At 36.6% G+C, this 23715-nt stretch overlaps 1 protein-coding gene across 1 annotated transcript in view; it reads left to right on the plus strand.

Moving 5' to 3' along the window:
* Window positions 1-23715, plus strand: part of ADAMTS19 (ADAM metallopeptidase with thrombospondin type 1 motif 19) — a 141773-nt gene that overhangs the window by 82275 nt on the left and 35783 nt on the right. The window contains exons 8-15 of the mRNA XM_069881151.1: window positions 1058-1198; window positions 2445-2595; window positions 10010-10111; window positions 13213-13343; window positions 14482-14651; window positions 17661-17788; window positions 19817-19937; window positions 21825-21905. Of these exons, the coding sequence (XP_069737252.1) occupies window positions 1058-1198; window positions 2445-2595; window positions 10010-10111; window positions 13213-13343; window positions 14482-14651; window positions 17661-17788; window positions 19817-19937; window positions 21825-21905 (1025 nt within the window). The remainder of the gene's footprint in view (window positions 1-1057; window positions 1199-2444; window positions 2596-10009; window positions 10112-13212; window positions 13344-14481; window positions 14652-17660; window positions 17789-19816; window positions 19938-21824; window positions 21906-23715) is intronic.

Here is a 23715-nt window from a genome sequence, read left to right on the forward strand (position 1 = left end):
GGGAGAAGAGGCCAGCACCCTCCTCTCTACAACCTCCTTTCAGGTAGTTGTAGAGACCAATGAGGTCTCCCCTCAGCCTCCTCTTCTCCAGGCTAAACAACCCCAGCTCTCTCAGCCGCTCCTCATAAGGCCTGTTCTCCAGCTTTGTTGCTCTTCTCTGGACTCACTCCAGAGCCTCAACATCCTTCTTGTGGTGAGGGGCCCAGAACTGAACACAGGATTCGAGGAGCGGTCTCACCAGTGCTGAGTACAGAGGGAGAATAACCTCCCTGGACCTGCTGGTCACACCGTTTCTGATCCAAACCAAGATGCCATTGGCCTTCTTGGCCACGTGGGCCACTGCTGGCTCATGTTCAGTCGCTGTCAACCAACACCCCCAGGTCCTTCTCCTCCAAGCAGCTTTCCAGCCAGACTTCTCCTAGTCTGTGTCTGCACAGGGTTGTTGTGCCCCAAGTGCAGGACCTGGCATGTGACCTTGTTAAACCTCCTGCCATTGGACTCAGCCCAGCGGTCCAGCCTGTTCAGATCCCTTTGGAGCCTCCCTACCCTCCAGCAGATCCACGCTTTCACCCAGCTTAGTGTCATCTGCAAACTTGCTAAGGGTGCACTCAATGCCTTCATCCAGGTCATTGATAAAGACATTGAACAGGGCTGGACCCAGCACTGAGTCCTGGGGGCACCAGTTGGAACTGGCCTCCAGCTGGAGTTAACTCTATTTACCACCAAGTAAGTACAGTTACCACCAAGATGTACAGTTCAATAAACCTGTAGTAATTCACAGTTCTGAACATTCAGGAAGTTGTCCAGAGTATATATTGAAGAGCTGATTAGAATGAATGAGGCTTCACCTCCACCTTTCAGTACAGAATTATTCTTCAAACACAGTCCTACGTGCTTCTTTGAAAGGTATCATGGAAGAAAATGAAAAGAGATTTCCTATGTGTAATTTATGTGAGTTTTTCATAGCCTCTTGCAAGAATTTTAACTTATGAAGATTTTGAAAACAACTTTTTATTTTGTTGTGCTTTGGTTTATTTTTAATAACATGAAAATGCAGTATGGGGATAAACCACGACAATGATCACCCATCCTGTGCAGACGGTCTCCATATCATGTCTGGGGAGTGGATTAAAGGACAGAATCTTGGTGATGTTTCATGGTCTCGGTGCAGCAGGGAAGATCTGGAAAGATTTCTCAGGTATGTCATTGACGAGCTCTTGCTATATATGATTTACAAATAGTTGCAATACATATCCTGAAATACAGGTTTTCAATATATTTTTACCTCTTTTATGGAAGACTTGTGTTTGTATAATGCATCACAGTAATTTAAATCATTGTGAACTATGTAATATTTCACATATTGATTAAAATCTAACTTTTTTCAGCTGCTATTTGTTTTTTATTTTTTCATATGTTAGTGTATATGTTCATACTTATGCATTAATGTATATGTTTTATTTATGTGTAGATATGTTAAAACATAGTAATATGCTATGCATTGAAGAATGTTGGGCAGTGAATGACCTATAAGCATTATGTAGATTCTCTGATCTGTTTTGTGCCAATATCCAGCCATGCAGTATGATTATATTATCTTAATTTTTAAAATAGACATTTATTATGAGTTATTTAATAGAGAATATTATATCTAGAAATCAAATTGCTACATTTAGTTTCATTCTATATCTCTTAAATAAGATCTGTGACCTAAAGCTTTGTTCTTTTACTATGTTTATAATATATCTGTTTAGAATTTACTTGCAACAGTTAAACAATCCTCAAAAGGTCTGCTTTGCAATACTGGAATAGTTAGTGTAAGTTAGATGTGTCACTCTGACACATCTGTACTGAATCAAGACAGGTTCAAATATTTTCAAATATTTTTTTCTTTAGTTTTTGACATAAGTTAAATTTCTGGCTACCAGCTCAGAAATATATGTATTTTAAAAAGTATGTATACATATATATATACACATGTATGTATATGTGTCATATACGTGTGTGTGTATATATATATATACACATATATATATATGTATATGTATACATATATATATAAGCACAATCATTTGAAGTCCTGCACACTGCCTTTGCATTAAAATCTACTTAAGTTTTAATAATTGTTTGAATTTCTATCCTAACCATAATTGGTTAAGTAAATTTTCCAGTAAAATGTTGTCTAGCACTCAACTGAAATTCCTATTATGGCTGAAAAATTAAATTGTCCTGTCCCAAATTAACAACATCAGAACACACTGTGAACTTATATTGAGTAGTCCATGTTTATTTATATGGAGTAATTTCTTAGAATTACAGACCAATGTTATCAATTAAAAAATCTTAAGCTTCCGTATTTTTCTACTGTCAAATGCACGTTTAAGTTGGCATGGCAATCAGACTCTTTAGGATTGCTCAGTGTATGAATCTCTGCATATTACCAGGTCAAAGGCCAGTAACTGTCTGCTACAAACGAATCCTCAAAGCCTCAATTCTGTGATTATTCCCTCCAAACTGCCAGGAATGACGTACACTGCAGATGAACAGTGTCAGATTCTTTTTGGACCAACTGCTTCCTTTTGCCAAGAAATGCAGGTAAGAGTAGGCATATATTCCAGAAAATGCACCTTCCAACTCATTTTTTTTTGAGAGGTAAATTTGTGCATGTGTTTGAGAGAAAGTGAATATAGTACTATAGTACTCTTGCAACGAGAAGTTTACACTTTGCTTTTCAAAGTAAAAATGAATGTTATCATTTGTTTAATTTATGAGGTTTGCTTTAGATCTCCAAACAGCCTGGATCGTGTTGTGTTGTATCATACCTCTGATAAGTTATCTGTACTTCAGAAATAGAAAATGTCGTAGAATCATTAAATCATAGAGTGATCTAGCTTGGAAGGGACCTTAGCGACCATCCAGTTCCACCCACTGCCATGGGCAGGGACACCTCACACTGATCAGGTTGCTCAAAGCCTCGTCCAACCTGGCCTTGAACACCTCCAGGAATGGAGCAGCCACAGCTTCCCTGGGCATCCTGTGCCAGGGCCTCATCACCCTCACAGGAAAAGATTTCTTCCTGATATCTCATCTAGATCTTCCCTCTTTTATCTTAAAACAATTCCCCCTCATCCTATCACTGCACCCCCCTGATAGATCCCCTCTCCAGCTTTCCCATAGACCCCTTTTAAGTACTCAAAGACTGCTACAAGGTCATAGTGTGAAATCACCTCATTGCAATGAACTGAATAGTTGGAATTTATTCCTCTGGGATTAGATTTTGCAAGTAGGTTCTGTTTCGTTATGTTCTGGCTATTGAATCTCCATATCTGACCTTCAATAGAGTATACTGTGCCTGCGCAACATCCAAAGGAGAACTGTGGTATTAGCTGTACTCTCTGTACTGTTCAATGTACCCTGCCTCCCAGGAGTACCCTGTGAGCCCAGGGAGGGCTTTGCTTTGTACTGCCATGGCAATAGGACTTCCAATATTTAAGTGAGTTTCGTGATACAGCTTCATGCCATTGCATGAAACAGTGTCACTATGTGCAAAAATTGAAGAGGTCTTCATAATTTTATGGCCTAATACTAGTAGACATCTGATTGAAGAAGTATTTAAGAATGGTTTTAACAGAGAAAAATCATCCTTCCTTAATGTCAACAGGTTGGGTAACAAACAGGTTGGATTCCCTTAAGTTAAAGAAGACAAGTTATGTAGATGACACTACAAGTGAATGAGGAACATGGTCAGTGCATTGAGAGGATGGGGACTAGAAGGAACTGTGAAGTAAAATTTCATTAGAGTCAGTAGACAAGTAACCTGGAAAGAACAGGAGTATTTAATATAAAAGCAGAATTAATTGCTGCTTTAGTTCTCCAGTTCTCTTTATCTTTATAGCTCAGACATAGTATTCTTTTTAGCAAGTTTATTGGATAGCAATCTTAATCCTAAAGATTCTCAAAGGAGACATTGCAATACATATATGTCTACCATATGCTGTGAACGGCATAGGTGGAAAATAATGGAGCTGTAGGTTATTGGTTATTATTTTAACTGTGATATTGGAAACATTTTCACTCTGAAGGATAAGCAGTGGTGTAGTGATTCTACAAATTACTTGCAAATGCTTTTTTCATGGATTGCAGGTTTCTTGGGGTTTAGTACTTTGTTTTCAATTAAAAAATGTGATTGTGGTTTGTCATTCTCTAGAAACCTGTTTTGAACAAGAAGATTGTTTTGAACACTCAGTGTTAGCCCATTATTTACCATCTTTACCAGGCAGAAGGGTTTCAAAAGTAATTGAAGAGATAGTCAAATCTGGAGACTTGCTGTGGCATAATACCTTTCCATCCTTTTCACTTCTCCAGGCACTTCTCCTTCTTTAAGAACCTTGTGTTTAGTTCTAAGTCAGGAATTTAAATTCAGATAGCCAAGTGGTCCTGACCTGTTTTGTCTTGTTTTGTTTTGTTTTATTCACAGATGAAGTGAATATTCTTCTCTCAGGGCCCTGAGTCCAGTGTTTTTTTTTCTTTTTGTTTTTGTTATTATTTTAGAAATGTTAGGAGTTAAACTCAGTTTATGCTACCCTAGTAGTGTTCAACTGTTTGCGCAGAGAGCACTCTTGAACTTGTCATAAGGTTCTTAATAACTTTATGGCCTTAACAGTGAGAAAAAGAGAAGTTGGTCACTGTTTCAGAGAAGAACCTAATGTGGTTTCCCCAAAATCCTCTGCAAAACTGGTAACCTTGAACCAGAAATGATAAAAGCAAATACTAAGCTGCAAAATTATTGTGATGCATCTTTAAGAGTTTTGGACCTGTAAGAAATTAAATGAAAATTAATAAAAGCCAGTAAGGAAAGAATTCAGAACATCTAGTGAGGCAAAAAGAAGTTCTCCAAAGCTCCACTTCCAGCCTCTGTAAAGTTACCTTGTTGGTTTTCCTCTGCGTTCTTCTGCCTGGAAGCAAAATTTACACTCCCACCTTCCCCCCAGCAAAAAAAAAAATTACTATAAATTCAATCCTCAGACTGTAGACTTGTAGAGCTAGTTACATCAAGCTTAGGCCCTATATTCAAATCTCCTATTTTTGTTCCCTGCTGTGGGTATTAAATTTATCTCTTCTATTAGGGACCGTTACAGTGTTCTAGTCCAATTAAACAGCATTTCCACGGTGAAGAGGAAACTCAGAGTGATGGACAGAAGAAAGCCTGAAGTATTAGAAAGCCATCCTGCTTTTATGTATGTTTCTCCTATGTATGATGAGAAAGGAGAGAAAAAAAAAATGTTACAATTTAAATTGGGCTAGAACCAAACTACATAAACTTTCCAAAAGTCCTTCATGAGTTCTGGTACATGACTATGCAACAGTGGCATGGTCTAATTGCATATTATGAAGGTGATTCAAACATCACTGTGTTGATTGTGCAGATTATTGTGACTGCCATTAGGGAGGTTAACATTTAGAAGACTTTTCTAAATTGAATACAGCATTTCATTAGTTACAGTATTAATTTATTAAAGTCATTATTTTATTACACATTGGTAGCCACTGAATCCAAACTACTTTTTTATCTCTGTATACTCTTCTGCTCTGCTAATAACTGCCAGATTACTGTGAATGCAGTTGTTGTCCACAAGCCAGTAAATGAGAGAGAAACAGAGAAGGTTCATTTAAGCTTTAGTAAACCCAGCAGTTTATAGCCCAGGATTTCTTGGATATATTCTACTTGCTGAACGGTTCTTGCACTTCAGTATAACTATGTAAAAGATAAATTATAAACTATGCCCGAGGCTTACTTTTTTCATGACTGCAAGATAATTTGATGGCCAGATTTCCATACAGTCTCTTACACTAAGCAAGTACGTTCATATATAACAATTATTCAATTAAGAAAACAATTGAATAATAATGGAAATTAATTTTCTTGATGATCTAAATAGCTACAAATATCACTGGTATACAATAATGCATTTCTGCTGAGATTTAATTTTCTACAAATGTTATTACTGAGCAGCAGTTTAGGATAGTTTACATGTCAGCCTCTGAGAAACACTGCAGATGCCAATGATTTTCCCTTGCTATCAGGAATTTATATTTATATGATTTTTTTTATGAATTTATAATTTAATGGCTAACGCAAAGGGCTGAGGAGACCATTGAGGGTCTACCCCCATATTTTCCTAAGTGAGCCACTCCCACTCCTCTTTCATGAATGGTGTCCAGGTTTTATTTTTCACTTTTCATCTTAATTTCAAAGATTTTTTTTCTTGAAAACCTTAAGTGAAATCTACAGACCCTGAGAAAAGTGTGAGTGGGTTTCAGAGTACAAGATTTATGCCATGTCATGATGCTTTTCTTGTAAGGGAGCCAAGTTTGCTTTTATGCCCGTGATGTCTCGCAGAAGAATCATTGAGACCTTAACATTGTTTCACATAACAGATAGTGAGATCATGGCCTAGAAGTAGTTCTTGATAATTAAATGTGATTGTAGAACTTGACGATTTAATATGATTGTTGAACCCTTACGTGTTGGCTTTTAAGATTAAAGTCCAGGATGTGAATGCTATCTAGTCAGTTCCACTAAAACAATTCTTGTCATAACACAGCTGTGATCTTTGGAAAGAAGTAGGAGGCTGGTTATATTTCATGGTGATTCTTAAGGCATTTCAGGGAAAGTGTGCAATGAAAAGAATGAAACTCATGGCAATATTATGGTGAAATATCTATCCTCATCTCCAGCAACACACTTTAAACAATCTTGGCGTTGCACAAATACTGTTTTGAAATGCTTTTTTTTGTCTCTGTTCTTTCCTATCAACTGAACCTTCTTTCCAGATGTTTATATGATTGGGAAAACATCCCTCTGATGCACATAGACCTGCCTCATTCTTTTCATTCAAAAAACCCGAAAAACAGAGTAACCTTTGCTATTTCTGTAGTATATTGTGAATTTCATGTTATATTTTACAAACTTCTGCTGTTAAAAACTCACAACACATTCTTTCAGAAAAAAATCCTTTTTGTGTGCTTGGCAATATTTTGTTTTCCAGTCTACACACAGTGAAAGATTTTATAGATTGTGAGTAGTCTGATATCGCAGGTATAATTTCATAATCTTTAATAACTCTTACTTCTCTTGGCTAGTCTAAAAAACTAGAATGACTGTTGAATTGTGCTTATGATGGATAACTAGTAAACTTCTGTTAATGTTAGCTATCCCAGTTTTGACTGAATGAAACTTTCTTCCCAGAGGAGTAATTTCTGGTTTAGAAGTTTGTGGTCTGATTTTGGAGTGACTGTAATATTGACACTGGACTCCAGATTTCTGTTAAATTTTCAAATCAGTCCTGATCTGCAGCATTGTAGGGTGCTAATGAAAAAAGCATGTTTTTTTCTCCAGCCATATGCAGAGATCCCCAAATGTAAAACTTAAATAGTAACAGGAATCTTCATTTCTCTTCCTTCTGCAGCAATACAATCTGAAGAATAACTAAAGAAAACTTACAAGTCATCCTCCAGTTTTAATAATTCCATATCTCCATTTTTGGGGGCTGGGGAATGAAATGTTATAGTAATATTGAGGGCTTATTTGAAGACTTGGTTCAGTGAATGTTTTTAGAACACAGGTCCCTTAAGGCCGAAAGTTGTTTCTAGCTGGGGAAGTTAGGTTCATGATTCATAAGGAGGTGTTGTACAAGCGTTTACAGAAACATGCAGATATTCGGGTACAAAGCAAGTCAAGCATTTGATTTGATTTACTTCACACAACTGAAGTGCATCTGCATATTCAGGTGCCCAAATCTTTATAAGTCTGACTTCACATCCTCCTAAGTTTAGAAGAATTGTTTGCAGATTTGTAAGGTGCTGTAGGTTTGTTCTCAGCCATTCCACAGTCATATGTAAGTGAATTTGAGCACAAGATCAAAGTGTTTAGGAAAAAAACTATAACACATCAAAATGTGATGACATAAAGGAAAATTTTGCTTTATTTTTTTTTAAACCTGGATGGCTTTTCCTCAAATGTGGTCATAGACAAGTGAAGATTTGGGGTTATGAAAAAAAATTATTTCAAATGGGAACATTAAATTAGTATTTATTTTTGTGAAGTGTTTCCAACAGTATAGTCTGTCATTGCATAGTGGGCATGGGAGCACTTCATCATAAACAAATGATACTCTGTCTCATCTACATTGCCTTCCAAAACTAACCCAGAAGTCTTCTTGCTAACTTTAGTTCTCAGCTCTGAATTTATGTCTTAAACAGCATGTTTAAAAAAAAACCTAAAAGAATGAATTCTCTTTCTTCCTTGAACAAGAATCGAATTTACAGTTTGATATTTGAAAAATGCTCATTAAAATTATCTAGGAACAGGCCAGGACTTCTGTAGCTATATTTTAAGAGATGCATAGCCTATCTGTTTTCTTATTAGTTCAGCTTCAGCACGAAACTGTTGCAAGATGAATATCAGGAGTGAGTCTGCTGCCATCCTGTCTCTTGTTTCTCTACAATGTTTCAGAATGCTGCACTCTTTGACTTCTTTTTTTCTGCAAGCTAATGTTATAGACATTTTTACATGCAAGACTCCCACTGGAACTGTCCTGTTCCTTTCTTCAGGCATAACCTTTTGTTGAATTATGTTTCCTGTGCAGTCTTTTTTCAGGGTAGCATAATATTTATCACACAATTTTGATGCATAGCCTAAAAGGCACAGAAATTTTTACTGGGTTTACCTATGTAGCAAATCATTTCAGTCAGAAAAAAAGCATCTTCTGCAAATCCTGGTTTCAGAAAAAAAACAGCAGACCTTTATCTTTTTCCCTGCAATCCATCACCCTCTCCTTATCCTTCTTGCCCCTCTTTGGGAATACTGTACATACTTTGGGGAAATCAGTCTGCATATGCAGTAAAATTTCAAGTCACAACTGAGCCCCATGTGCACTCTGTTTGCTGCAACCCAGTTCGCTGGTAAGCGTGTGCACAAGTGTGGAAGAATAAAGAGATAATGAAATAACAATTGAAAACTATGGGGAAGGGGGAAATTTTAGAGGAAAATAGGGGCAGTTGCCAATTAAATTTGGGGAAATGTGAGCCAGCATACTTCAAGGCTCTACTTTCTTTTGAAGAAGGCAAGACTACCCTGTTCTGATGCTTAAGAGAGACAGAATAAACAGCTTTTCTTTCTGTCTCTAGAATTCACTGCTGACCGGGACCGCTTCTCATATCTTTTGTCTTCTTCTTGCCAGCAAAAATATTTCATCCTCATTTGTCAGTTTACTTTCTCTCCTCTTTGTGTTTGATAGCTTTTTTTGAAATATTGCTGGAGGAATGATTGAATTCTAGAAGGATAATGAATTGCTGCAAGAGCATAAGACAGCAGCAATCCTTGGGATGATGTGAATGAGGGACATGTGAAAGCCCTAGAGAATCCTTAAAGTTTCTTACAAACACATTTTTACAAAATACCTGCAAACAAAGTTCTATATAGCTGCACAAAGACTCATTATTCCCAGTACATAGAAGGGGACTCATTTTAAAATGTTGTTGTTGCTGATGAGAGTGCTGTTTTTCTCCCTTTCACATAAAATGAATGAGCACTCAGTAAAAGGAGTAAAAATATAAATTCATTTCAAAAATAGTTCCCAGAAAGGTCACACTTCTTCCAGTCTTTGGGGAGTGCATATGCACATTGGCCACTTTACATCATGGGTCAAATTTGTTCCTATGTGCTTTGTGAGACCTGTCAGTACACAAAAGCCATGACCCCTAGGGTTAAACTTAGAAGTTTCTTCCTTTTCTCTATCAACACACCAGCTTGGCTTGTTCAGTGTGTTGGTGGTCAATGAAAGTCTAAGCAGAATCTGCCCACTTTATTTTTTGCACATGTTAAGTTGTCTTTAAATATACTTCAGAAACACGAAACTGGTAATTTCATGACACAGTTAATAGATTACATGCAGAAACTTATTATGCACAAGGTAGATTTTGTGCTTACCTGTGTGTTCTTTTTCAGCATGTCATTTGCACTGGGTTGTGGTGTAAGGTGGAAAGTGAGAAAGAGTGCAAAACTAAACTGGATCCACCAATGGATGGAACAGACTGTGACACTGGAAAGGTATGTTTCTGGTGGAAAAGCAGTATCAATTGTGTTGAAAACCTAACAGTTAAGAAAACAAGCTGAACAGGCCTTTGCACATCTTTAAAGTTCCTGCTTATGCCAATTATGATAAAAATCATGCATACATAGTTGAATGTATTGTATGTTTTCTATTACCATAATTTAGGTATGACTAAAAACTACATTTCCCTAAAAACACTGAATTAAAAAATAGTTAGCCAAAGCCACAGATATTATACTTACATATATATTATGATTATATATTATATAATTACTTATTATATTATGCTTACTCTGTTTTATTTCAAATTTGTTCTTGTTTTGTATCCTATTTATGAATGGATGGCCATTGTTGCACTGCTTACTATAAACAGAAAAATTAATTTTCAAAGAAACAAAGCTCTTAGCTATGATTTAAGATTTAGAAATAATAGTCTGATTGGAGGAAATAATACTGATTTGTGGTAAAACTTTTTAGGATAAGCTTGTAAAGAGATATTTATAGTGTCAGGGCATGTAAGAGTGGTGTGTCATTAAAAGTATGCCATCAATGACAACTTAAATTGTAAGCTGAAGTCAGACTTACATTTAAAGTCCTTCAAGAGCTTTCCTCTCTGTCTCTTTGATATAACGGCAAATGAAGATAAATAATCTCAAATAGATAACAGAGCAGGAACATGCATGTATCTTGGGATTTTCATGATATTGCGCTGACAGGTCTCCCACTGGAGTGCTTTGCTCTATGAATCATATTACATTCACCAGGGCTGTCATCATCCCCCTTAAAAAGTAAACAAATCTATCAACTGAGGAAGATAAAATGTTCAGATACTGATACTATCATTTTATATGCTAAAGGGAAAACAGGCTTTATTCATTTTCATATCTCTAAAATAATGATATTTCCTGCAGTCTTTTGATTCTGATAAATGTGTGTGGTTGATACTCTGTCTTAAGTCCACACCTGTAAAGTCAGGGAGATTGGAACTAGATGACCTTCAAGGTTCCCTCCAACCCAAACCATTCCATGTTTCTATGCTTCTATGATTCTACGCCTTTTGTTTGATATCGCATTCTTTACATCGAGACTGATGTACCCATGGAATGGAATAAGAAAGCATCATCTCTTATTAAGAATTCTCAGAATTTTTCATTGTGAAATGATTGCCACTATGAACCGGGTACCTGAAATTAATGTGCCTTTGGCATATTAATGTCTGATTTGCAAAATATCATAATAGCAAATCACTGCAGAGAATTCATTCTAACTTTATACTTGTGGGACCAGTATGATATGGTTGTGGTATGGGTCCTGGGAAGGTCCAATGAGAAAGATAACACCATTCTCTTTATTGTAGAGCTTTGCTAGTAGGGAGTAAATAGTGTCAGGGTAAGACAAAGTACTGGCTCTAATTAGAACAGCTTGCTGAGCCTGTGACAGGCTATGGAGATACCTTATTTATGTCTAGCAGTAAAAAAAAACCAAGCAAATGTCACTAAAAAAACTCAGAGGATTCAAAGACATTCTTTATTATCTAAGATGAGCTTCAAATTAAACAATAACTGGCTTTGTTTTGTTTCAGTTATGCTGTAGAGATGGAGTGTTGTTGCCTCGTGCTCCTCTTAGGGTCTTAGGGAGTGATGGAATGTCATTCGTGTAGCCGACCCAGCATGGTTGGTCAAGGATTTATAAGTACCCCACAGACTCTACAAAAGGCAGATGCTATATCTAGAAAAAAAATCCATTTTGTGGGAATCTGAAGGAATCTATTCAAAAGGAATAGAAAGAAGGAATCTGAAGGAATCTGAAGGAATGTATTTAAATAATATCTGAAGGAATATATTCAAATATATATGAGCATTTTGGTTTGAAACATCCAAGAGCATTACAAAATGTGTAGTTTCTGATTGCAAAGCCAATAGAATGATGGAGCCATCCCATGTGAAAACTAATCAACGGTGGTATAATTATGCCGTCATTGTAAAGCCGTAGTTTAAAAAAGAAAACTAAGACCAATTGACTAATGCACACCGGTTTGAAACTGCAGGTGAAATTTAAGATCACCAGTAGCCCGGACACTGCAAGTAATAGAAATGCATTCTAAAAGTGAAAAAGACCTTTGTTGTCTGCATTAATGACCCATTTTGGTTTGCTCAAAATACAAGATGTTTTCATGGACTTTATCCATTGATTACAGTAATTCACCATTAATTAGGATTACAAAGAGAAATGGGTTATATGAATGATATTAATGATATTAAGTGTTCATTGTCTACTTGTACCCTGATTGCTTTGTAGTTGCCAAAAATGCCATAATATGAAGGAGAAATGTTCAGCTGACACAAGTTGATAAAGTACTGGTTTCTGTGGAGTTATGGTGATTTGTACCAAGTATGGACATAGGTTACAAAGCACAGCAATAGTGATTGGATAGTTTTTGAGTGAGAAATTACAGCTGTCATGGGAAACAATATATGGATGCAAGATTATTAACGTGATTATTGTTATTTAAATAAATTCCAGAAAATCTCATGACTTTCTCAATACTAGCTTATTGATGCTTCCATTCTTTCTTTGAATACAATAAAATCTCATTTTCTCATTACTTGTAATATATCCATCTATTGAAATAATCAGTGGCAATGTAGTTCCCACTAGTGATGTGCAAACTGTAGTAGTGAACCAAACCAGTCCTGAGAACAGCCCCAAACACTGTGCTGTGATCATCCATATAGTTCAGGTGGATTTGGGCTGAACCCAAAGATGCTTGCCTAGGCTGTGCCCCAGGAGACAGCATGGCCTGGGGAACATTTCCAGCAAGCAGTTCCAGGAGGCGTAATTTGTTGGGAGTGAATTTGCGCTCATGATTATGAACGATAGTTACGCATGCTTATTGGCTACTGAGCCAGAGAAAGGTCTCTGGACAATTTACTAGGACAGAAAAAAGCAATGGGAAACAATATGAAAAAATACATGCTCACATGAAAACTGTATGTTGAATAATGCACTTATGTTGTACATCCCATGTGCATGTACGGCAGTGAATTGGTTTGTATATGCCTTGATTTATTTACCTAACAGCTGACTTTTCACCTAGTGGTGTAAGGCTGGAGAGTGTATCAATCGGACCTCTTTTGCGGACCATATGGAGGGGGAGTGGAGCGCATGGAGCACTTGTAGCCGTACATGCAACACTGGAGTCAGCAGCCGACAACGCAAATGCCCTGGGTAAAAAGAAGTTCAGGTTTCTTTTGTTGTTCATCAGAATTTCTAAACAAAATTCAAATCTTACGAGTACAGAAAGTCATTAAAATATAGCTGACCTGTACATAAGCAAGTAATTTTTTATGAAAAATGAAAAACAGTTGGGAGAACAGGTATTTCATGTTTTTTGTTGCATGGTAGATATATTTTTCCTCTGTTCTGCTTCTGTCAAAAGCTTAGGTGATATTGATGGGTGATATCAACTTTCTTTTTAAGCTTCATCTGATGAAGCAACAGAAAATTAATTTCTTAACTTTTGACTTGCAGAGCATGAGTGTGTAATTCTAGTCTTCCAGTTTTTTTCTGGAGAAAATTGCCTTCTGTCTCATTTAGAAAACCAAGGAATTGAAACTCATATAAAGAGATCTTTCTACCAGTTTAACAGACCCTTAGATAAAAATAATGACAGAAAAGACAGAAGGTCTAGAAAAGAGAAGTTTATAAAATAAATTTGAAGAAAACTTTGATACAGGTATACAAAATCACAGTAATTCAACAGAAGCCTTAGATAGGCAGAATGCTTTCATATTTCCTATCATCTAAACACCACTTCAAGCTGTATGACTAAAACCTATTTCTAGAACTAGGGGTGTCTTAATTTCACTTTCATTCATTCATTTATCCAGTCAAGGTTCCAAATAATTAGCTTCAGTTTTTGCAGTTCAGTGTTCTTTAGCATTTGTTCATACTAGCAGAACTGAAGCTACCAAAAAAGAAACAAAGCATATTGTCCGAACTTCACAACATCAAACTTGAGAGAAAAGGAGAGGTAGCAAATCTACAGGTATTACTCAGACGCACCTTTGGCTCAGTCCAGCTAGAGCAAAATTATATGTACCATATCAAAACTGCAGCTGAGGTTCTCCTTGTTGAATGCTCCTACTAGTTCTAGTGCTTCTTCACAGGCAAGTTCAGCACCCAGGATGCTTTATATGTGATGTAACCAGTACAAAGAGAATGCAGTCGTGTTTTGTTCTGTGCCTTTGATTTTTTGTAGCTGACTTCATAGTGTTAATTGTCAACAAAACCCCTTTTATTTAAACTGTAGGTTTGACAGAGCATTACCAACAATAAAGCATCATATTTATGCCATCTTTTCTAGTTCAGGTCTTGAAGGAGAGTGTCACGGTCCCACGATGCAATATAGAGTATGTAATAATCCTTCTTGCCCTGCTGGGGTGCCTGCCTTCAGGGACTGGCAGTGCCAGGCTTTCAGTGTCAGATCTTCGTATCAGAAGCATGTGCACCAGTGGCAGGCTGTCGTCAACGATGGTAAGTATCTTCCATGTTCTTATCATCTGCTCGTATGGCTTACAGCTTGTTGGTATTGTTGATTAAGAAAGGTGAGATAAAAACTACAGGGATGAATCAAAGCCCAAGCCCAAAAATTTTTACCAGCAATTTTTATTTCATAGACAAGATCCAATGGTATTTTCACATGCTCTGGAATCTTCTGTCTTATATTCCCATTGAATTTCTCCTTCTTGACATGTAATGACTACATTTGAACTGAAATTCAGTAACAGTTTGGTTCTATTTAACCAGAAATACAGTATGGAGGGATTCTGAGAAGCAGATTTCTAGAGAAATGCAACATCATTAAGCATGCATATATCAGTTACGCTATTTCTTACAAAGCCAAAAAGTCAATACAGATATTATGAGCTTCTATTCTTGAGGAAGGAGTAAACACTTTCACCTTAACATTTGGGTGTTTAACATATCAGTGTTTGGTTTTGGCAGAAATCCATATGCATAATGCAAAGTTAGATAAGGATTCTATAAATCCTGACAGTTAGTGCGTGTGAAGTCCTGGCATGCTGCGTACATGCTTCAGTGTAACAAACTTGTTCAGATACCATATCATTAAAAGCATGCTCAAGTAGGACTGTAGTTGTGTTGAACTTAAAGTATTTGCAAAGATAATCTTGGTATAAAATATGAGCGACTAGAAAGCAAAACATTCTACCCACATTCTTCCTAGAAATGTGAACGATAGCTGCCATTCCACTGAATTTTCTCTAAATTGTTATGATGTACTTTATGTAATTAAACAAAATAAAACAGGAAAACAATAGAAAGATTTGATTAGGAGAACAGTTAATTTGAGAAATTAGCTAAATCGTAGCAACTGTTGATAAAGAAGAGCCTAAAATGACACAGGAATACAGTAAATGTGTTACTAGATTTTGAGTAGTATATCATTGCCATTTGTATTTAATTCTTTAAATAAAGTATCAGAAACCATTACAAGGCATATATTTTAAGAGAACTATATTGCTGAATCCCCAAAACTGTGAATTTATTATTAAGAACTTATTTTAATATATGCCTAGCTAAGTGAGGGGTTTTTACCCTCCCAGCCTTTTCTCAAGGTGCCAAAGAGAAAACTTATGAGACTGTTTTTCTTAGGCTTTATATTGGCTCACTTCGTAGTAAGGAGAACAATCTCCAGCTATTTTGTAGGTGCTTATCTAGTGAGTTAGTTTTGGGTTGTTTTACTAAATTTTGTTTTAGCATGGGAGCACATGATTTATAATCTGAGGAATGAAAAGGTTTCAGCCTGATTTAGGCTTTCCCTTGTTAAGGAGTACAGATGATTGCTTTCATCTAAGTTTGCTCTGAGAAATATTATTGTCTTGAAGTGTCGCTCAGGAAAGACAAAAGTGGACACCAGCTAAAGAGTTCCAGTAATACAGAAATGCATTGTACCCAAATCCTTAATTATTTGCACTCTAGCGCTTTCAAAGGCGTTAATTGTGCACCATGCTCAAAATAGTTGCTGAATTTTAGTGAGGTGTCATAATCTGTGGAAGTTGCCTGGTGTTGTTGAGTTACTCTCTTTTTGCATCCAGCATCCTTAAAATTATGTTTAGGTTGCTAATCTCATATTCCTTTAAAAACTGCTGATACATGGTTAAAGTTCCCAGTGCACTTTGGGTTTACTGTTGAATGCAGAGAACACATACTCAGGCACCCGCGCTTCTCAGCTGGAGACAGTTTTTGTCTGACTGGCTTCACTTGTTGGCAAAAGCCATCACATCTGTTTGCACCAGTTCCATAGAGATACCCAGAGGCTGTGACAATTTTAGTAGATTAAATGCACCCAGACCAGCCTCTTATGTGTAAGTCAGCTGGCACAGGAGTCTGAGTCTATGCTTTTTAATTGTTTTGCACTCTAAAAGGAATGGTGCCGTCCAAACTACTTTTTGGAAATAGTCCTTTGCAGGTGGCAATTTCCAGTCTAGACCAAACTATTGCTAGCTAGCACACACGAAAAAATGTGGCATAGACTGTTTTATAGTTTAGCTGTGTAGACAGTAGAAGTCCAGTGCCCATGAACATTTCCTGGAACTGTTTAATTTACCAATAAAAATGCACTCCAGGAATCTAGAAGTCAGTATGAAGTCAGAGTGGTGTAGGTTGCGTCCAAGTGAAATCAGTTTCAAGTTCAGGATTGACTTTATCCTTTCAAGAATCTGCAACTGATTTAGGAAAAAGTTCTGAGTCAGTACACTTGTGAATAAAGATATGAAAAAAAATCTTGTCATTTTGTACTCAGTTGACCACTAAGAGGATACTATTTTTTTTATTTGACATTATTTTGGCAGTGGGGAACCAAACTTCATTATTTATAAATCACAGCCATTAGGAATACATGGATATGTAGGACAGTATGCCTTTTCTATTTCCTTTCAAAATTAAAAATTACTTGCAGAATGTTTTTGAAATGTAGTAGAAAATTGCCTGACCTTGGTAAAGATGTTACAAAGAATGTGTTCATTTTTTTGTCTTTTTTTTTTCTTTAATGTGGACTTTGTAAATGTGTATATTTTTCTTCCCAGGGTTTCTGAGTTACTTAATTTTTTCTCTTTAACCTGCATATTTCAAAAATCTGGAAAGTGTTAGGTTTCTTTCTTAAACAATATTTATGATATGCCAAAAATATACTAGAAAGAAGGTATCGATTACAAGCAAAATATTCTGACAGCTATAATGTGCATATTCTTAACTGCGACAATGAACATGACGTGAATACTAGGTAAGACAAGCTTATAGCACCAGCATGCTCTAGCAGGAAAAAGAATTTGAATTTTTTGAACAGCTGAGAATAGGACCAAAATCTTTTTGTTTTCAGTGTATTTAAGCTATGTTAACATAGATTCATGCCACATAAGTAAGCAAATATTAGTTTTAAAAATAACATTGGTACTCATTCTGCATTTTCTAAGTGACTTTTTAATGAATTTGGTGTATTTTTCCCATCAATTGCTACTACAGAAAAGCCATGTGCCTTATTCTGTTCACCGGCTGGAAAGGATCAACCCGTTCTTCTAACAGAAAAGGTGATGGATGGGACTTCTTGTGGCCAGCATGGGCTAGATGTCTGTGCAGGTGGTAGATGCCAGGTATGACTTACTTATTTTGAACGTGGATACACAGACCCACACATGCAAGTGATACAAGTGCACACATTTGTTACACATACGTGTTATATCTCTGATAGCATGTTGCCATATGAATGAGCAAGACTGAATAGCTCTTTGTGTATACTAAAATATATTAAGCCAATTTCACTCAGCACAATAAATGTGAAGCAGCTGAAGGGCTATCTTGGGTAATATGTATCTGTAATGATAAAGGATGCTTATGACAAACTACTGCAGAGTGAAGAATGAGTATGAATTGTTTCATGTGCTATGGGTGGCCTCAGCTTTCAACAGGTTGGGAAGTTGTGCCATGGGTTGTAGGTATATAAGGCTAATCTGCCTTTTCTAACAGTACAAAGTTTTATGTCTAAATAAACCAAGATCAAAGGAGCAGAATAAAAGATAATTAAAGCTGGATACCTATGCTATTCTCAGAATTCATTTGGTTCATAGAAGTTCTTATGACACTTATAGTGCCTCATATAGAGACACTTGTATATAAAAATCCCAGAGGACTGGAGTATTTTTTGTCTGCTTCCTATTGAACATATGAATTCAGCAACCTTTAACACCGAAACAGCGTTGGTATATACACTAATCACTAAATTAGAGATGTGTACATGCATGTATATATGCAAACCATTTTTCCTGGAAAAGTGTTGTTTGTTTTGTGATTCTCTTCACAACTAACTAATAAAGACCAAAAAAGAGCCTTAAACCAAAACTACCTGGCTAAGACTGAGTTGGCTTCTTTGCATATCAAAGGTCAGGGAGTAGGTGCTAATCAGATTTAAGAGTATCATTTCTGAGGTCTTCCACATTTTATCCTATCTTCCTAGACAGCCCACTAGGAAGAACTTTGGCAACTACCACTGTGTAAGTATTAATATCTTGTAGATGTGCCAGTCTGGATATACAGCTCTTCAAATGCTTATGCATTTATGTATTTTGAGGTCTGTGTTACTTTTTTAGGTAGAACAACTCTAATGAAAATTCTGTACATAAAGTGAAGAAACAATCTTAATGTGCTTGGAAAGGAGGAGGTCCTTGATAGACCATGGCTTCTTTTCTTACAGAAATCCTTTATTTTCTCTTTAACCTAGCTTTTCTCTTCATTATTTATCAAACAGTCTTGAAGTTTAGTTTTATTGGATGTATTTTTACTGTGTGCAGGATTACCATGACATGACTTCTGACTTCTCTAGACTTCAGAAGGCTTATGTTTCATATCAGGCCAGCATATATTAACTGTATTCCTATTGTGAAGCTACCATTGATATTTATTGATAAAAATGTCTAACACAGTAATGTGGAGGTGCTTGAGTAAACTTAATTTGTTTTAAACAATGCTTTTTAGCAAAAGACAATTCATGTTTACATGTTCCAGACATGTTCACGTCCTATTCCGAATAAGACATTAGTTTGACATTAGGGGTCCATACTGGGACCAGTGCTGTTTAGTATCTTCATTAATGATATAGAGTGCGAGATCGAGTGCACCCTCAGCAAGTTTGCCGATGACACCAAGCTGGTGGTCCCTTCCAACCCTAACTATTCTATGGTTCTATGATTCCATGATTCTGTGATTAGACATCACTTCACTGTTGTAGGTGTGGCAAAGAACCTCCCGTATTTTGAGTATAAAACAGTAAAATTGCACATGTTGCAGTCACTCAGCAAGGGGGCTTGTGGTGTGTGCGTTGTGCAGTGGCTCAGAAGTGCCAGAGGTTCTAGGGAAGGTGGGAGCATGGTTGTGTCCCTCTTGGAGGGCAGGTAGTGGAGTTAGCCAACCATACATAAAAAGTGAATTCAAGAATCTACATACAATCATAAAAGAAATTACTGTGGAAAGGATTTCTGCACATGAATTAGCACAACCCTCATTCTGAGCACGGCTAGATCACATTGGTTAGGACATTTTACAAGAGGGTGAGGTGTCCACTACTAAAGGCAGCTTTATGAAAAACATGGCCTTTGTCTCAATAGTTTTATTCTCTTCTTCCACAGAAATTTGGCTGTGATAGCATATTAGGATCTCTGGCACGTGAAGATCATTGCGGTGTATGCAATGGTAATGGAAAGTCGTGCAAAGTTATTAAAGGTGATTTTAACCATACCAGAGGAGCAGGTAAGTCTTTTTTTTTCCAAATACTCAGGAAACCAATAGCTGTTTGGTTACTTTGAGCATTAGGAACTTTAAAAAGCTATACTCAAAATTATCTGAAGATCTACTTTTTACGATCCTAGTACATTAAGGTAAGTACACATGAGTATTTTAAAATTTACTTGTTGGAAAATTATTGTGAATTTTTAATTATGAAATCAAGGAATTACCTGATCTACCTTCTATGAAGACACACAGTAGTTAACAGAAAAGCCTGACCTTTAAAATACGTGATATAAAATGTTTATTCTTAGTAAATAAATGAACCATACATACTTGTATTGTTTAGGTTAATTTAATGTTCTTCAAAATAAATATCCAAATTATGATCCGTTACCTACAGTAACATTGTTAAACCAAGCCAGGCACTGGAAGAACATAAAGCCAAATATCTAAAGAAATCTTATACTTTTTCATTATTCATTGCTTTATACCATAATATATATTATACTAATAACATGTCATAGAAAGCAAAAAGGTTTTCTGATGCAGAACGAGCATGAGATTTTCAAACACTGCTGTGATCTGTTCTTTGAGTGAGAACAATTGACTGGCTCCAGCACAACAGTGTTGACAGAGCAGAGGAATGAAATCCTGATGTTGTGCACCTTGCGCCATATATGCCTTCTCTCCAAGAAAAATCTATTCTTTGAAACAACATTTGGACAACTGTTGCAAGGATTTGTTTGCCATTACACTTTCTTGAGTAGAAAAGTGTGCAGAATTTCAAGATGTTAAGTAAATCACATACAAAAACAATACTACAGTTAGAAGCAGACAATATATGTTCAAAAAAATCCAGGACTTCAAAGCATTATACACTGAAGTTTAGTACTTTAATGAAAAAATAAGTTGGGTATAGTCTTCAGATGTTTCTGTCTGGCCCTTTCTTAAGGTACAGGTTCTGTAGAGCAGGAATCACAAATCACAGATGGGTCTGGAGGACTACAAGAACAAAACCTGTAAAGAAGGTGGCTGTCCATAGAAATTACAATGTGTCACCTCTCTTTTATAGCTGATGTGAATATCCACAGACTTTGAATTATTCAGGGCTCCATGACAATCCACAATATTGTGGTATTGCCCTCTAAACAACTGCATAAGTTACGTTCCTTCTCAAGAAGCTGGACTGTCAGCAATACTTGGGAAATGTTATTATCTCTTAAGAAATTAAGGATAAGTAACGCTTCTTTGCAGCAATTTAGTTTTAATGTTTCAAGATTATTGAGAAGTGTAGTAAATACTCAGGTCTTGTTATGAAACGTGACATAGCTACACATGATAAAAAATAAGCTTACTGTCCACTTTTTTATGTTTACCCAGTTAATCTGAAGTATGTTTTTATAATATTTGTTAATAACATTCCTGCTTGCACAGTGGTTTTTATGTACATTGCTGTTTCACCCCTTTTCACCTACAGCAATTGCTCAACAGCATACCTTAGTCCCACACTATGGTAGCAATTGTAATGTAAAACAAATAACCAATAAATAGACTTCCAAACTAAAGCCATTCATGAAAGGGGTTGAATATGTTAAAGTAGGAAGAGGGAGATGGAGCACTAAATATTAAAACAAACAAACAAACAACAACCCCTCAAAAAAACCCACAAACCAAACAGTTGGAGGACGTTTTGTTTTTAGTGCCATATCATTTGTCCCCACCCCCTGAAAAGTTGGAATTCTTTTATGGTCATCGGGTGGGGATGATTCAAGAACCCTCATAGCATTGCTATATAAATTATAACTTCTTACTTTCTTAGTGAAGTAAGGAAGAAGAAATGAAAAAACATACAAGATGTACTTTTCTACATGCTTTTATTTAACTTGGGATGTCTGGTTTCATGTGTAGGTTATGTGGAAGCTTTGGTGATACCTGCAGGAGCAAGGAGAATCAAAGTTGTGGAAGAAAAACCAGCTCACAGTTATTTAGGTAACTGTCATAATTTTTAGTGTCCATGTAATGTTTTAGTCAGCACTGAGCAGTGCTAGATAAATGTGCTTTTGTGATCAAACAAAACTCTGAATGGATAAAAAAACCTGTGAAGAATACATCTAATGAAGTTTTATAGAAAGAACAAAATGGTTATAGCACCAGGTAGGTTCTATTTTGAACTTCTGTTTCATTTCATTTTGCTTAGAGAATGTTTCAAAGAATGTATGTAGATGATTTAAGAAAGATTTTGCATGTTTTAGCATCTTCAGTTTTCATATGGAAAATGCTAAAGAAGATAATTTACATTAAAACTAGTGAAAAGTTTTATACTGAAACATGGAATAATTTGTGCTCAGACAACAAAAAAACCACACAGGCCAACCTACTGCAAATTACCAACCAAGTCAAACAAAAGTTTCAAAATTAGACTAAGATAGAAGAAAAGTATTTCTTTGCATTGTTTTTATTTGTCTGATATAATTTAATCAGGTTGATTTTTTTTTCAGTTTTGCCATTTGTATGAAATCATCTTTCATTGAAAATAAAGGTCTTCTAATAACAAAAGCTGTTGTATAGGAGAGTATAACTTGAAATTATTATTGTTGCAGGGTTTAAATGAATATGTGAAATATAATAATTTTTGCTGTTCCATGCATTGCTTAATTTAAATGGAGAGAGATTTAGTATGAGGAACCATTTAAATGAAATGAAAAATTCCCTGGTTTGATCACTATTCTTGGCTCTGCTTGTAAGTAATATCTAGATTTTAAGAAACTTTTTGCATGAGTGTTCTCAGTGCTTCAGTTGAGAGGATGTTGAAGATGGTGAATCTTAATTATGACACCTAAGTCAGGACAATCCCCTTTTTCAGTACACGATGGGGGCTGACATGATTGAGAGCTGCCCTGCAGAGAAAGACTTGGGGGTGCTGGTTGATGAGAAGCTCGACATGCAGGCGATGTGCGCTTGCAGCCCAGAAGGCCAAACATATCCTGGGCTGCATCAAAAGAAGCATAACCAGCAGGTTGAGAGAGGTGACCCTGCCCCTCGATTCTTCTCTTGTGAGACCTCATCTGGAGTACCGTGTCCCATTCTGGAAACTTCAACGTAAGAAGGGTATGGAGCTGTTGGAACAGGTCCAGAGGAGGGCCACAGAGATGTTCCGAGGCCTGGAGCACCTTCCCTGTGAGGACAGGCTGAGAGACTTGGGGTTGTTCATCCTGGAGAGAAGAAGGCTCTGAGGAGATCTTATAGTGACCTTCCAGTACCTGAAAGGAGCCTACAAGAAATCTGGAGAGGGACTATTCATAAAGGCTTATGGTGATAGGATGAGGAGGGATGGGTATAAACTGGAGAGGGGCAGATTTAAACTAGACATGAGGAAGAAATTCTTCACCATGAGAGTGATGAGACAGTGGCAAGGGAAGTTGTTGCTGCCTCATCCCTGGAGGTGTTTAAGGCCAGATTAGAGGGAGCTTTGGGCAGCCTGATCTAGTGGGAGGTGTCCCTGCCCATGGCAGGGGAGTTGGAACTGGGTGATCTTTAAGGTCCCTTCCAACCCAAACTATTCTATGATTCTATGAAAAGTTAAAAAGAACATAAGGCTTTTCATGCCCATGAAATAATGTCAGTCGTGCTGCTTGTTTTTGAAGGGTGCTAATTAGCACATAAGCAGGTCTTAATAGCTTGTCGCTTTGATTTTACTTTTCTTGATTTCACTGATGTCAGTCTGAAAGAGGATCAGCCAGTGTTTCACTGTGATATTTTTTTGTTAAGATTTCATAGGAAATCAGGAACAGGTCTTTTA

This window comes from Phaenicophaeus curvirostris, chromosome Z (genome assembly GCF_032191515.1).
Source record: "Phaenicophaeus curvirostris isolate KB17595 chromosome Z, BPBGC_Pcur_1.0, whole genome shotgun sequence".
Taxonomy (NCBI): domain Eukaryota; kingdom Metazoa; phylum Chordata; class Aves; order Cuculiformes; family Cuculidae; genus Phaenicophaeus; species Phaenicophaeus curvirostris.